Source organism: Macaca nemestrina, chromosome 9 (assembly GCF_043159975.1).
Source record: "Macaca nemestrina isolate mMacNem1 chromosome 9, mMacNem.hap1, whole genome shotgun sequence".
In the NCBI taxonomy this organism is placed as follows: Eukaryota; Metazoa; Chordata; class Mammalia; order Primates; family Cercopithecidae; genus Macaca; species Macaca nemestrina.
In genome coordinates this window covers 37,562,435-37,578,603 of record NC_092133.1, presented here as the reverse complement: position 1 = coordinate 37,578,603, position 16,169 = coordinate 37,562,435, and the positions used below count along the sequence as shown (strand labels likewise).

The 16,169-nt window shown below is 48.4% G+C and overlaps 2 protein-coding genes across 6 annotated transcripts in view; one reads left to right on the top strand and one right to left on the bottom strand.

The window, feature by feature from the left end:
- LOC105478462 (zinc finger protein 518A) overlaps positions 1-16,169 on the top strand; it is a 173,293-nt gene that overhangs the window by 94,825 nt on the left and 62,299 nt on the right. For 3 of the 4 annotated variants that reach the window (XR_011607712.1, XR_011607710.1, XR_011607713.1), the window contains exon 6: positions 7,566-7,678. The gene's annotated coding sequence lies outside the window, so the exon portion shown is untranslated. Of the gene's footprint in view, positions 1-7,565; positions 9,260-16,169 lie in introns of those variants that run through there. The other variant, XR_011607711.1, reaches the window with a different exon arrangement.
- Positions 1-16,169, bottom strand: part of LOC105478465 (B cell linker) — an 80,129-nt gene that overhangs the window by 30,281 nt on the left and 33,679 nt on the right. For both annotated transcript variants that reach the window (XM_011735815.3, XM_011735814.3), the window contains exons 4-6: positions 8,567-8,607; positions 5,148-5,304; positions 1,589-1,752 (exon numbers count right to left, since the gene is read on the bottom strand). In XM_011735815.3, the coding sequence (XP_011734117.1) occupies positions 1,589-1,752; positions 5,148-5,304; positions 8,567-8,607 (362 nt within the window). The remainder of the gene's footprint in view (positions 1-1,588; positions 1,753-5,147; positions 5,305-8,566; positions 8,608-16,169) is intronic.

The following is a 16,169-nucleotide window of genomic DNA, read 5'->3' as shown; positions in this document are numbered from 1 at the left end:
ATGCTGCCTCTATTTTGATTTAAAAGCCCATCTTTTCCATCTCCTGCTGGGCTGCAAATTTTATAAAGGTGGAATGAAGATCATTTCACAACATGTGTGTAAGCCATAAGTTTTATCCTCTAGAGGCAAGTTACTTCTTAGAGAAGCTGCCGCTGGTCTCTGTCCTTATTTAAAATGCAAGGACCTCTGGGAGCCATAAAACATTAGGCTTTATCAGTTATTACAACAGTTTTGATGAGTTTATGTATTCATTTTCAAATAGCAGCAGTTCCATAGGGAAAATGACACACAAGCTCTAAGAGCTGAGAGAGGGGAGATTGAGGAGGTAAACCCAGAGTTGGATGCTGGGCCATCTGAAAAGGTGGCTCTGGACACCTGGTGGCAGTGGGGGTGGGGCAGCTGTGGGGAGGGAGGGAGTGAGAAGCAAGAGCTGTTAAAGGGAAGTCAGGGGTCAGTTCCTCCATAGGTTGTGCGGGGTACCTTACAGACTAGCTATCTCCATTGTACATCCTGGCCCATGTCACCCTCTGCATCTGAGAAGAGGAAAATGGAGGAGCAGAGAGAAAAGAAGGTGGAGGAAAGAAAGTAAGGTGGAGACAGTGTTACAGTGGGTATAATAGCTAGTCAGGCATGAGCAGAACAGGAGAGGGCTCCCCTGCCCCAGGAATGTCAGGAGACTATCAGGTGATTGTCAGGTGGTTGTTAATTGTCTCTCTAAAATAATAATTGGTCACAGCCAGCACCAGAGAAAGGCAGTCTCCCAATAGATAGAAAAAACCTGAAACTAGTGATGAGCAGTTTCCCAATAAGATCTCAGGAGTTGGGCAAGTGGGCTCAAGCATGCGCATTAAGAGGCAAAATGGCAGAGTTTAATTGGTATTTGACCTTCTAGAAACATTCAGCTGGTAAGGCAAGAGTGCCTCAAGGGAGTGTGCATACAACTCCGGTAAGCACACTGCACATGCTCACCTCCCAAATGCTAGCAGGCCACTGCACAAGCAGACAGCTCACACAAAGGAAGAATCGGGGAGAAGGGACACAAGACCCCAGAAGTGTGCCAGTGTATAAAACCCCAAGTCAAAGGTCAAACAGCGCACTGGATCTCTCAAGTCATCCACTTGGCCCTCTTCTAAGTGTACTTGACTTCTTTTCATTCCTGCTCTGAAACTTGCCTTGGTCTCTCCTTCTGCCTTATGCCCAGGAGGCAAGAATTGAAGTTGCTGCAGACCCATATGGATTTGCTGTCGGTAACAACAGGACAGAGAAGCAAAGGAGAACAAAGAGAGGGGAAGAACATCTTAGGGAGGAAGGAAGAGATTCACAGGAAACCACAGCGAAGAAGGAGGGAATAATATGAGGGGCACAGACTCAGTATTGATATTTTACCATACACCTCTAGTAAACTGACATGCTTACAATAAGCCATTTTGGAGAAAACCAAGTCCCTTTGGTACAATAGTGGAGAGTGAGAAAGGACAGTCAATAGCAGGTTGTAAAGAAGGAGGACAGCCAGCGGGCAGGCTGTCCTGGTCGCTTGCCCCGCCCCCTCTCTGTGTCCTGGGAAGCCTTTGGGACAGATTTACTTTACCTCATCCTCAAGGAGGCCTTTGGGTTTGGGTGGGACTCGAGGTTTCTGCAGAGCAGTCAGAGCCGGCAGGGTGGAGGTGAGCCTTGCTTTCTCTGAAGGCCAGCTGGGCTTACTGGGAAGTGTCTTGCTGAAGGGTGGGGAATGCCTCTGGCTTGATCGATTGTCTTGAAAGGAACAAACAAAAAACATAACATGAAAGAGGCTCCGGATCATTTCCTGGGTGGAAGCCATTGAGATCTAGAAAGTATAAAACCACAGGTGTTTATGTAGCCACAAATGATCCACGGGCATTCCTTGAAAGAGTAAAGTGAAATGTTAGGCCAAAAATTTCAACTGCCTATTGACTTAAACGACAAAAACTGGAAGAATGTCCTCATTAAAAATATCCTTCCAGGGCAGTGATGGTCACCCAGAGGTTCAGGAGAGCCAACAACCCAACACTTGGCCACACAGAGGGCATGGAAGCAGCACTGGTGGGTGCGGGCTGGGGGTGAGGTGCTCCTGGCTTTTAAAAATGCCAAGGTCTAGGTTCCACCCCAGCCTGGCAACGTCTGAACTTCTCAGGAGGAGTCTGGCATTACGGGTTGGAAAAGTTCCCCAGGTTATGCTAAAGCGTATCCAGGTGGTGATTATTCATGTGGGTCAACCTCCATGCTCCTTCCCTCAGTGATTTCGCTCCATTCACAGGGAATCTGTGGGATCCCTTTGGTCCAGGACTGTCCTTCTCAGCAGGTATCAGAAAAGGAGTCACGCTCTAAGGCCAACTGGGTCTGAGTTCTGTCCCTTGCTCAGCCACTCACTAGCTGTGCTCTTTGGGGCTGGTTATTCAACCTCTCTGGGACTCACATTCTTCACTGTTATTTTTAATTTTTTATTTTTTTTGAGACAAAGTCTTGCTCTGTTGCCCAGGCTAGAGTGCAGTGGCGTGATCTCTGGTCACTGCAACCTCCGCCTCCCAGGTTCAAGCAATTCTCCTGCCTCAGCCTCCCGAGTAGCTGGGTATACAGGCATGCGCCACCATGCCTGGCTAATTTTTGTATTTTTAGTAGAGATGGGGCTTTACCATGTTGGCCAGGCTGGTTTTGAACTCCTTACCTCAAGTGATTCACCCACCTCAGCCTCCTGAAGTGTTAGGATTACAGGCGTGAGCCACCATGCCCGGCCAACATTCTTCATTTTTAAAATGAGGATCATAATATCGACCTTAGAGATCTTGCGGGGATTAGGAAGACGGCAGTGAAGGCAGTAGGTGCAGTGTGTCTGCCTAATAAGTAGAATTCATATCACCTGTGCCATGTGAGCAAGGCCTTAGGCGGCCTCAAGTCTACCCCAGCAATTCAATGAGCTGAGCAAAGATTCAGACTGATGTGTTTTAGGAAAATCTTAGCATAGGAATAACCTGGCGTATTCTTCATACTGGGAACAGCACAGGTGCTAGCACTGGCCTCTGGATTGCATCACTGGCTTGCTGCTTCCTCCTGTGACAGCCCCAGCTCGCCTGGTGCGGCTGTCCTTGCCTGTTAGGCCCCTGCCTCTATGCTCACCTCCTGGTGCCTGCCCCTGCCCTCGGCCCTCACTGCTTGTTGAAGGTATGTGGTTAACTTCACCTCTGCTGCCTCCTCAGAAGCCTCTTTCTGGTGGTGTGGCTGTACTCAGCCACGAGGGCATCCTTCCTTCTGTGCCTTAACTCTTGTCAGTTTTATTTGCAGCTCCTGGAGTTTACTCAGATTTCTGAGTCAAAAAATATTTAATGTAATATTTAAGCCCATCAGAAGTAGCAAAATACAGGAGACAGGCTTTGAAGAGTGTGATTTTTTAGTTTTTTGAGACAGTTTCACTCTTGTTGCCCAGGCTGGAGTGCGGTGGCGCCATCTTGGCTCACCACAACCTCCGCCTCCTGGGTTCAAGCGATTCTACTGCCTCAGCCTCCCTAGTAACTGGGATTACTGGTATGCACCACCATGCCCGGCTAATTTTTTTGTGTTTTTAATAGAGATGGGGTTTCGCCATGTTGGCCAGGCTGGTTTTGAACTCCTAATGTCAGGTGATCCACCCACTTTGGCTTCCCAAAGTGCTGGGATTACAGGTGTGAGCCACCACACTCAGCCAAGAGCGTGTGCTTGAATGAACCACTTAACCACCCTGAATTGCAGTAGCCCTTTCCTCCCCAGGGTTGTTGTGATGATTGAAAAAGGTCATTCACCAAGTATGGTGGGTGGTGCATAGAGCAGAGTTGTGAAGAGCTGGGCTTTGGAAGCTGGGAGCCCTGTCTTGCATCCCAGCTCCATCACTTAGAGAATCTTGGCCCAGTCAGTTCACTCCTCTGACCTCTTTCATGGGATTATCAAGGGGGTTAGGTAGAACCCCGGGGGAAAGCACTAAACTGTAAATTAGAAGATCTCTGGGAGTATGTGCCTCTTGCATGCAGCTAAATGCTCAGTGCTTAGCATAGTTCTGGTGCATGGCAGGTGCTCAACAGATCAACTGTGGCAACCCAGTAAGCCCAGCCGGTCTTCACTTTACTTTCATTCAGTGAAGCAAGGAGCAGTGCCTGGTACACTGTAAGGAAGGGGTTAATGGCAGTGGGATGTTAAATGTAGAGCCAGTCCACACAAATGCTGGCATCGCCATGACCATCATGGACATACTTGCTCTCTGAACCTTTGGGGAACTTAGTCATCTGCCAAGACTGGAACAAAGATGGGCGTTAAAATACATACTTGGGGCCAGGTGCAGTGGCTCACGCCTGTAATCCCAGCACTTTGGGAGGCTGAGGCAGTTGGATCACTTGAGGTCAGGAGTTCGAGACCAGCCTGGCCAACGTGAGGAAATCCTGTCTCTACTAAAAATACAAAAGTTAGCCGGGTATTGTGGTGGGTGCCTGTGGTCCCAGCTACTCAGGAGGCTGAGGCAGGAGGTTGAACCCAGGAGGCAGAGGTTGCAGTGAGATGAGTTCATGCCGCTGCACTCCAACCTAGGTGACAGAGTGAGACTCTGTCTCAAAAAAAAAAAAAAAAAAAATACTCGGCCAGACCCAAGCTGTGTCCGTTTAACCCATGAGGCTCATTCCAGGTTTGGGGCTCCTGAGCACCTGTACCCGCTGGTAAAACCCCACAGTCTGGACTAGACATGGGAGGAAGGTGAGGCAGACACTGGGATCCTCGAAGCTCATTGTTCTGTACAGACTTCTTAAGAGAAATCCCAGAACCTTTAGCACAAGAAGCCCTAAAAGTGGGGACTCATCTCAGGGTTGCTTTCCCTGGGAGTGTTGGGCAGGGGTGGAACCATCGGGGTATGCTGGGTTTGTTTATTTATTTATTTATGCCTGCTTTCAAAGTTCCAGACCTAGGAAAGATGTCCCTTCCCCTGGAATGGGAAAACCCTACAGCTTGGGATCCTTTACCTGGGAGCCCAGATCCCCTGCTTGGAGGTGGTGGGAGTGGGAGGCAGGCAGAGGCCCTCAGGCAGCAGCCGGGTTTGTCCCCACCTTGCAATCTTGGCCATCCCACCTCCCCATGGGCCTGGAAGGCAGAGTGCCCAGGTCTGCGGGGGACCTCACCTACGTACTCGCCCCTGGCGAAGGGCAGGGCTGGGTGAACCGGCCTGGTCTCCTGCTCTACCGGAGGCGGCTCGTAGCTGTCATCAGCATTCTCCTCGGCGGGCATCACGTACATCTCTGAGTCGGAGTGCTCGTCTGGATTTTCATAGTCGCTGTCCTGCAAGCGCAGATGCAGACACTGTGCTCAGCGTCCCCGTCTGTGCTGCCTGGCCATCAGGACCATTCCTGCCTTGGGAGGCCGGAGCAGTGACAGGAGACAAGGCTTGGAGAGATTGACTTCACAAGGATAGGCAGTTAGTAAGAGGCAAAGCTGGGGTTTGAAGCAGGCCTTTCTGCCTCCAAAGTTTATCCTCCCCACCACTGCACTGTCCTGGGGGGACACAGGAACTACTTAACGCTAACAGGAGCTGACACTCTGTAGATCCACAAAGAATAACAATAGGAGATAATAAAATATGTTTTTAAAAGATAGAAAAAGGACCCAGTAAAACAGAATAACCAATGGGTTTTATCTATTATGAATGCTGATCACTGAAGAGAAAGTAGTTTTAACACGAAGAGGGTGAGGAGACACACAGGACCAGCTAGATATCTTTCAGATGAGATTTTTAAAAAATTCCAAGCAGAGTTGGTAAGCTGCAGGGTCAAGGCTTCAAATGGACTCAGAGTTCACTCTCTTTATTTTTGTTTTTTTCTTTTTTTGAGATGGAGTCTCGCTCTGTTGCCCAGGCTGGAGTGCAGTGGCGCAATCTCAGCTCACTGCAACCTCTGCCTCCTGGGTTCCAGCAATTCTCCTGCCTCAGTCTCCCAAGTAGCTGGGATTACAAGCATGCACCACCATGCCTGGCTATTTTTTTTTTTTTTTTTTGAAACTGAGTTGTGCTTTGTCACCCAGGCTAGAGTGCAGTGGCACAATCTCAGTTCACTGCAACCTCCACTTCCTGGGTTCAACCTATTCTCCTGTCTCACTCTCGAGTAGCTGGGATTACAAATTGCGCCACCAAGCCCGGCTAATTTTTGTATTTTTAGTAAAGATGGGTTTCACTATGTTGGCCAGGCTGGTCTCAAACTCCTGACCTCAGGTGATCCGCCCACCTCGGCCTCCCAAAGTGCTGACATTACAGGCATGAACCACCGCACCCAGCCTGTTTTTTCAAATCCACATTTTATTTAAGTCCACATTGAAAATACATTCTCATGGTCTAAAGTCCAAATGGCTCAGAAGGATATAAGGTGCAATCTTTTTCAGCCTCTCTTCTTCTCACCACAGAGGCAAAAAGAGTTACTAGGCTTCTTGTGCATGTTTTTCAGAGGTGTTTTATGTATATACCGTTTGTACATACATTAATGTGGAGGAAATATTTGACTCAGGACATAAGAGGTCCTCTGGCCTCTAAGTCCACCGCCCCCACACTCTGCCTATCACATTGCATGATCTGTACATGACTTTCCACTTGCTTTTTGGCCTGTAGCCTTTCATGAGCAATTTTATATAGCAGGATTTTTTTTTCCTGTTGATCTTTTAAAAAAAGAATTGTAGGGGTACATAGTAGGTCTATATATATATATATATATATATATATATATATATATATATATGGTATATGAGATATTTTGAAACAGGCATACAATGTGTAGTAATCACATCTGGGTAAATGGGGTATCCATCTCTCAAGCATTCATCTTTTTTGTGTGTTATAAGCATTCCAGTTATATTCTTTTAGTTATTTTTAAATGTACAATAAGTTATTGTTGACTGTAGTCACCCTGTTGTCAAACACCAGGTCTTATTCATCCTAACTATATTTTTGCACCCATTAACCGTCCCCATTTCCCTCCCCAACCTGCTGCCCCTTCGACCACCCTTCTCAGCCTCCGGTAAACGTCATTCTACTGTCCGTCTTTATGAGTTCAAGTGTTTTAATTTTTAGCTCCTACAAATGAATGAGAACTTATAACAGGATTTTTTTTTAATCAAGAAAGCCTGGAGGCTTTATTAACGAGCCCGGATTTCATTCTGCATGCAGGGGGGATCCATCTACTGACATCAAAAGAGCTGTGAGTGAATGCTTACTCAGTCCTTAGTATGGCTGGTATCTTCATTTTGGTGGTTTGATTTTGGGGAAAGTCATTGCCTCCTCTCCAGGCTGATTTTATTTTGTGCTTTCTAAGTCCCCATTGTGTGCTCTTTTTCAACCAGCCAGCTTGCTCAGTTTTCTTCTCTTACCTCTGAATGTGGACCAACCAATTTCTTTGCTTTACATGTGGCCCTGTGTGTGTGTGCAGCCAGCAGGGGGCGCAGCGGCAGTGCGTCTCAGGAAGCTGCGGCGGCTGGGCCCCAGGAGGAGCTCCATGACCAAGAGATGGGCAGAAAAGTCAACCCTCCCTTACCCTCACTTTTCTTTTCTTTTTCTGCAGTTGGAGGAGGACGAACTCCTGTCTCCTGAGACTCTGTATAAACTCCAGATAGTGTGCACAGCTGGGCACAGGACTGGAGGTCTGAGTCCTGGGTTCTCATTCCACTGAACTGGGTGAGTTTCATTCTCCTGGCCTCAGTTTTCTTATCTGTGAAATGGGTATGTGGTTGTACGGAAGGCTTCTTGGGACCCTTCCAGATCTAAAACTCACAGGTTAGAGCAGGCTAACATTCTGGATGAATTTGATATAAGTGAGGAATAATTATTGTGAAGAAAAGTTTTTAGAATGTCTTGTCCCTATAACACTCAGCCCAAGAGAGAAGCGAGTACAGGGGCTTGCAGATTTCAGAGCTACCTCAAAGAGGTAATTCCAATACAACATCCCCAGTGTCATCATGACTAGGTCCCTCTCTCTCTCTCTCTGTGGGCTCCCGAGCTCTGCTAATGTTCTCTTGATCACAGCAAGCACCTTGGTGGCAAAGAGCCTGGTCCTGAGATCTGAGGGCCTGGGTTTGAATTGTGGAACTGCAAGTGACTGAAACTTTCTCTGTCTTGGTCCTGGAGGCTCCCTCATGTGCCAGACACTTATTCTTTAGTTGCTGGTTCGTTTAGGGCTCCTGGCCGGGGGTCAGGCAGTGATGGGGCACTGGGGAGTTAAGGGCAAAGGCATTTGCCAACTGATATGGAAACATTTAAACATTTTTACACCTGTTTTGGCTGTGCTAGTGAGTACTCTGAACACCAGCACTGAAGGTGGGCATAAGCCTCAAAGGGCTGTGGTGAGGTTTAAATGGGGTTATGTGTGGAAAACTCTTAGCCAGGCACACAGTGAGTGCCAGTCAAGTCAGCTGGTATGCAGTATGCCTCGCCTGTAGGTGACCTTCCCAAGTCTGCCCTCTTGGGACGTGCGGCTGACCACCAGCATGTAATTCAGAAATAAGACCTTCAAAAGGCCTCCCATGGGACCCTGATGCCCTCCTGGTTCCAGGAGCAAATACTTACAAAGTCATCGGACCACTGCTCCTCTTCGTCAGCGGGGCTCTCTGCAACAGCAGGGGAGAAGCAGAAGGCACAAGCGTGAGCCTCAGCTGGCCAGCCCCAGCCCATCCACACATACTTTGCACCTGCCTTCCCTTCCCTTTGGGCTTTCTGGTGCCATATACTTGACCTTGGGTTCGTTACTACAATCATATGTTCACTTACTTTTGACTTTTTAAAAAATGTTAATTCTCCAAGCATAGAGAGACGTCCCACTGGGCAGAGCAGTGTGCATCTGATCCATGTGCGGGCTTTATTAAGGGACATTTCTGGGTCCCCCAGTAGAGACTTACAATTTATACTACATGGCTTCTAAGGACTTCAGAGGATGGCGTCGTAGAAAGAGCACTGGACAGGGAATCAGACAGACCTAAGTTCTTATCCAGGTTCTGTTTCAAATGTGTTGGAGTGTGGGCAAGACCTCTAACATCTCTGAGCCTGTTTCCAGATCCATACAATGAGGGGAGCATTTCTATGATCCTCTCTGGCTCTAACTTTGACTTTTCTTGTTAAAAAAAAAAAATTAGGCCGGGCACGGTGGTTCAAGCCTGTAATCCCAGCACTTTGGGAGGCCGAGACGGGTGGATCACGAAGTCAGGAGATCGAGACCATCCTGGCGAACACAGTGAAACCCCGTCTCTACTAAAACTACAAAAAACTAGCCGGCCGAGGTGGCGGGTGCCTGTAGTCTCAGCTACTCGGGAGGCTGAGGCAGGAGAATGGCGTAAACCCGGGAGGCGGAGCTTGCAGTGAGCTGAGATCCGGCCACTGCACTCCAGCCTGGGCGACAGAGCGAGACTCCGTCTCAAAAAAAAAAAAAATTATCCAATGCTTTACTATGTGCCAGGCAATGTTATCAGAGCTCTGTCTTCTTTTAACCCTCTCAAAGACCCTGTGAGGGGCTGGGCATTGGACTTATGCCTGTAATCCCAGCACTGTAGTCCCAGCACTTTGAGAGGCCAAGGCAGGGGGGTCGCTTAAGCCCAGGAGTTCAAGACCAGTCTGGGCAACGTGGCAAGGCCCCATCTCTACAAAAAAATAAAATGATTAGCTGGGTGTGGTGGTCCACATCTGTAGTTCCAGCTACTTGGCAGACTGAGACGGGAGGATTGCTTGAGCCCAGGGGGGTCGAGGCTGCAGTGAACTGTGATTGTGCCATTGCACTCTAGCTGGGGTGACAGAGTAAGACCCTGTCTCAAAAGAAAAAAAAAAATCACCTAAACTTTGTGAGGAAACTGAGGCCTAGAGCAGATAAGTCACGTGCCCAAGGTCAGATAGTATAATAAATGGCAGAACCAGGAGTTGAACCCCACAGGTTGCCTTCCACGGGCATGCGCTGAGCCCCTACATAGTACTACCTCGCTCCAGGGGCAGGAGGTGCCATCCTGGGCTCTGCACGGGCATATAGAAATGGATATGACAGGTTGTGGTCCTTAAGTAGTTTATCAGCTTGTAGAATAAAATAAGTCTGAATTTTGACAGCCCAGGCGAATATTTGACCCCTTTCCCTCCAAAACACATTTAGAGTATGAGAAACTTAGCATCTAGCCTATCACATAAACTGACCTTCGAGGTTAAACGGGATTCACTCTGCTGTGTAGGAATGAACTAGACACAGGCCATGTGGCAGAGTGGCTCCATGACAGCACCACAGAGGGTCCCAGCTCCCTCCTGCCCCTCTGAGCAGCCACTGCCACAGAGGACCCAGGGGATGCTCCTAAATTCCCCAGAACCTCAACAGAACCTTTTCTAGTTTTATTTTTATGTTTTTGCTATTTCTACCCCTGCCACAGCAGACTACCAGCCTCCAGAGAGTCAAACATTTGGGTTCTCCAGAGGCACCAGCAAAGGAATTGCAGAGGGGAAATGGGGTCAGGAAGGAGACTGTGGGATCGGAGTGGCCACATTTTAAGCAATAGCAGCAGCAGCAGCACCCTCTTTTGGGAAAAACATGATAGAAGGAGCCTTACTCTACAAGCCAAACATGGGTCACGCTTTGACGTGAACAGAAAAGAATTCTTAACACATTATTCTTTGGGTTGACTAATGCCGAATTAGAGTGTACTGCAATCATTGGGGTTGGGCAAGAAACTCTAGAAGACTGGGTGAATAAATCCTCTTCCCAATATGATTACCTGGCACAATGGGGGAGTATGTTTCTTTTTACTTCTTTTTTTTTTTTTTTTTTTGAGATAGTCTCACTCTGTGGCCCAGGTGGGAGTGCAGTGGCACGATCATGGCTCACTGCAGCTTCAATCTCCTTGGTGCAAGCAATCCTGCTTCCTCAGCCTCCTGAGTAGCTGGCACGTGCCACCATGCCCAGCTAACTTCTGTATTTTTTGTAGAGATGGGGTTTTGCCATGTTGCCCAGGCTAGTCTTGAACTTGTGGGTTCAAATGACTCGCCCGCCTCTGCCTCCAAAAGTGCTGGGATGACAGGCGTAGGCCACCGCATCTGGTCAATATGTTTCTAACACCTTAAGTCTGGGGGTCACTGAAGATCAACACTTAAGATGGCAAGAGTTTTTGTAACAACCATTTACATAGAAACCTTCATAAAATGCCTCTATGAAACCCACTTCCCTGCCTGGATAACTGCATTTGCTCCACCCTTTCTCAGTGAGTGGGGGTCTACTTTATGATCAGTCCCTGGTGAAAGTAGCTGCATTAGCCATCTAACTAGTGTCCCTGTCTCCATTGTCTTTATTCTCCAATCCATCCATCCTACTGTTTGTAGTTGTTTTATTAAAATAAAGGTTGGATTACACTGTTCCTTTCCTTAAGAGTCATCAGTGACTCCCTATGGAATCAAGTCCAGGTTCTGCGTCAACACATTTCGATGCCTCCGCCTTCTGTCCCACCACCGACTTCTTGCGGCAGGCTCCCACGCTCACTGACAGTAACACCAGACAGCCTCCTCCTCCCGTCGTGCACTTTGCTGATTCTCTGCTCTGCTCGTGCCATTCCTCCAGCCCACCTTCCTTCTTCCATGGAAATCCCTGTCACTTCTCCTCCACAAAGTCTACCCCAGTCTCTTGTCGTAATCAATTGCTTCTTTTTCTGGGCCCTCTGGGAAGCTGGTGGCACCGTGATGTCACACATATTTCGTTCTGTCCTGTGCTGTGATTAAGTTGTTCATGTCTCGCTGTACTGGAAAGTAAGGCCTATCTAATTTAACTTTGCATCTGGGCAGAATTTTGCATTTGTAATTAGTGTATTAATAAAAGTGTGAACTAATACATGACTTAAATAAAGGAGCATTAGGACAGCAACAATAGATTCCATTTACTGAACACTTCCTATGTGCTGGGTGCCAGGCTAAGTGTTCTAAAAGTATATTCTTACAACAGCACTATGTGGTAGGTGTTATTTTTATCTTTATTTTACAGTGGGGAGACTTGGTTTTGAAAGAGGTTGTAAAACCTGCCTGAGGCTACATGGCTGGTGAGTCTGGGAGCTGGGTTGGAAGCCAGGCTGTGTTGGCTCCTGCAGCTGAAATCTCATGTGAGCCACCTAGCCCTCTGCTGAGCCCTTAGATAAAACCTTGGCGAAACGAGAATGACCCAATCCAGACATCTCGGCACATGGAGACAGAAAAGAGAGAAAAGCATCATTTGGTATGGGATGGAGGTTGTTTGTTGGTGCCACATCGATCCTTAGAGAGACCGATCTACTTCCGGTCCCAAGTGCAACTCACAGCATCATATTCATAAAGTTACAGCCTTGCAGGCAATTGCTAAGACTAAAAAGCATGGGAGTGCAGGGTATTAGGTCCAAAACAGTAGTCAGTTTTCCAGTGTCTCTGGGAGCTTCCCAAAGTGCACAGGTGGCGGTTTTAGAGCCAGGCTTTCTAGGTTCAAATCCTGGCTCTGCCCTTTACAAGCTGCTTGGTCTTGGACCAATAATTTAACATTGTTTAAAGCTTCATTTCCTCACCTGTAAAGCAAGGATAAGAACAGTGCCTGCATCCTATTTTTGTGAGAATCAAATAACAGAATACATGTGAAGCTCTTAGCAAAGCCTGGCACACAGTAATGCTTTAGTAATGTTACCGTCATCTTGAGCATTGCAAAGAATGCCTCAATTAACACTCAAAACACCACTGATTCTTTTTTTTTTTTTTTTTTTTTTTTTGAGACGGAGTCTCGTGCTGTCGCCCAGGCTGGAGTGCAGTGGCCGGATCTCGGCTCACTGCAAGCTCTGCCTCCCGGGTTCACGCCATTCTCCTGCCTCAGCCTCCTGAGTAGCTGGGACTACAGGTGCCCGCCACCGCGCCCGGCTAATTTTTTGTATTTTTAGTAGAGATGGGGTTTCACCATGGTCTCGATCTCCTGACCTTGTGATCCGCCCGCCTCGGCCTCCCAAAGTGCTGGGATTACAGGCGTGAGCCACCGCGCCCGGCCCAAAACACCACTGATTCTAATTCACTCCCATGTCAATCACACACTATGGCTACCACAAAGAAATGGATCCAAGAAAGCCTCTACTGTAGTGAGTAAAATTTGAAGGAGGAGAAGTTCGAGCTTCATATGGGCCAGGTGGTTTGATTTTGTGTGTGTGATTCCATGGCCTCTGCCAGGAAGCTGAGATCCTGGGAGGGCCCTCTTGTCAGCAAAAGCCCTTCCTCTGGTGTGGTTACCTGGTTTGGGGCTTATGCTCTATTTACCATGTCATAATCTCATGCCACACAATGACTCCTCCCTTTGCCTGACCCAGGTTTTAAGATTCATGTGGCCCTCCCTGGCCTGTAGGTACAGCACCAGGCACGAGGAGATGTGAGAATAGTCACAGCAGCCCCCATTTGGGCTTAGGTTCTGCGGTCCGACTGCCTAAATTAGAATCCTTATTCTGCCATTTTCTAGGAGTGAGATCTTAGCTGAATTGCTTCACCTCTGGGCCTCAGCTTCCCCTTTGCTAAAATGGACATTATTAATTGTGCTTAGAAGAGTATCTGACATAGAGTAAAGGGCTCAATGAATATTAGCTATTTCAATGAACTTACAGTCTCTGCAATTCTCAGAACAATCTAAAGGATTGGTATTCTTATCCCCAGGTCAGAAATTGGAGGCTCACTCAAGTTACAAAACTGTTCCAAGTTCACACAGTGCTTAGGGAGCGAAGCCAGGATTCCAACCCAGGCCTAAAGGACCTCAAAGTCCAGGGTCTTCTCACCAAGCCATGCTGCGTAATACAAATAAAGATTTAAGGACCAGAAGAATGACCACATGAGACTGAGGACAACTCAGGGCCATGTAGTTTTCTGAGAAATGTCCCCACACCTGGAATCATTGCCAGGAGCGGGGAAAGTTCAGAGAAAGGTGTGCCCAGTGACAGCCAAAAACTTGCATGAGGCCATGTGCCTGAGGTGGGGCCAAATGGGGCCTTGAAGGATGAGCAGGATTTGAAGGAGAGAGTAAGGATAAAGGAGTATGTCCTCCTCCATCATCTGAGAGAGGGGCTTATGTGTCAGCCCCAGAAGCAGGGCTTAGAGGCAGATATGTGCAGAATGACTGCGCTGGGCTGGAGAGGGACAGGAGATTCTGCTGAGTGCTCACACAAACCTGATGTGCTGCCAGCCAATGGGGGCTCCAGCCATAGTGGACACTGCAGGCTCCAGTGACAAGCTGAGATGGGGAGCTGATGAGGATGGCATTTTGGAACTCAGGCATAGAGAGATGAAAGCTGATCCAGACCAGGGGGTCTTGGGAATGGGAGGGGATGACTGGAAGGACAGTATAGAACTCCGTGGTGGTGGCTGGGGCAAAGGGAGTGTGAATCCAGCCTCTCAGTTCTGAGTCAATGGGAGCACCAGAGCCCCTGGGGCAGATGCTGGAGGCTTCACAGCATGTCTGACATTCTGCCTTAGCTGCAGCCCTGATCCTGCTCTGGAGGCTACCTGGCCGCCAGACCCTGCCCATTGCTTCCCTGACAGAGCAGGTGGTGGCACGCAGGGAGCCAGCGGGAAGACCGCAGCGGGACACAGAAGGAAGGAAAGAGGGAGGGTGGGCCGGTTGTGGTGGTGGGTACAGACACCAAAAAGGAACAGAAAGCAGAACTACAGAGGCTGCAGGGGAGGCGGTGGGTGGCCAGCCCCACCAGTGCTGCCCTAAGAGGAGAAAGGGACATGATTTAATGTGAGGAACTGAGGACAAGACCCAGATTCAGACTGGCTGGGAGAGGTGTTCTGAGTCTAAATACTTAACATCTTAGGCTTGTCATGGTGAGCTCACACCTGTAATCCCATCACTTTGGGAGGCCAGGGCAGGAGGATCATTTGAGCCCAGGAATTTGAGAACACCCTGGACAACATAGTGAGACACTGTCTCTACAAAAAATATTTTAGAAAATTAGCCAGGCATGGTGGCACATGCCTGTGGTCCCAGCTACTCAGGAGGCTGAGGCAGGAGGATCACTTGAGCCCAGGAGGTTGAGGCTGCAGTGAGCCATGACTGTACCCCTGCAACCCAGCCTGGGTGACAGGGTGAGGCTCCATCTCAAAAAAAGAAAAAAGAAATACTTATCATTATAGAAACTCCCTTCGTCTGTATGTCTATTCATTCCTTCACAGGACCATTAACAGAGGGGTAGGGGTACAGCAATGGGGGCTATAGTCCTGGCTCAGCCATCATCTCACTACATGACCTCAGGAGTCACTTTGCCTCTCTGGTCTCCAGTTATTCCTAAAATGAGAAGCTTGAATTGGGCAATCTTTCAGGACTTTCTAAGCTTTAAAATACCTTTGAGCCCAAGTGTCATTCCTCTATTCTTAGTTCCCTGTGGCAGGACTGATGTTGGATATAACTCTCCCATGTCAGTGTAAGACCAGTACCTCCAGGGGAATGTGAACAGGGAGACAGAAAACCAGGTAAATGCTGGCTCCACTGGGAGCACCAGGGCCATGACAAAAGCAATGTTAAATCTCACTTCTTTAGTGGACAAAGGATCGTTATGCATGCCCCATACTTCTGTGTGGGCATTTACCCAAGAATCCCTGTCCAAGTGCCTTCTTTGCTCTGGATTTTAATTTTTTCCGTGTAAGTGAGTTTGCTGCCCCTCCACCCCATATTTGCTCTGATCTCCTCCCTGCATGATTGCAGAGCCAGAGGAAGAGTCACAGGTGGACCTCCCAGGGATGCCACCCCATCAGAGCCCAAGAGTGGCAATCAGAGCCCAAGAGTGCAAGAGAGGGGCTCTGTTCAGTTCTGACTCCTCAAGGCCTTGTGGGATAACCAATGAGGCATCTGCAGTGATCCCAGCAGACTCTCAGGTACCACGACTGGTCTCCCTCTGACCTCCATCCCCAGCCAGACCTCAGACTTCAAAGATACAGAAGGCTGTTCAACTGTGAAAGCGCAGGAACTGGGAAGCAAGTTCTTGTGTTAATGTCAGGAACTCTAGTGCCTTCAGAATAAGAAAAAGTACCCCCCAAATACGTAAACACTTGAGCATGGGTCAAAGCAAGGAGCGGCAAAATGGGAGTCGGGGATGGGTTTTCCTCTTAGTGGCTGCAGTCACCTTGGACAGGATACTTAATGTCCCTGAGACACGTTTTCCTCATCTGCAAAACA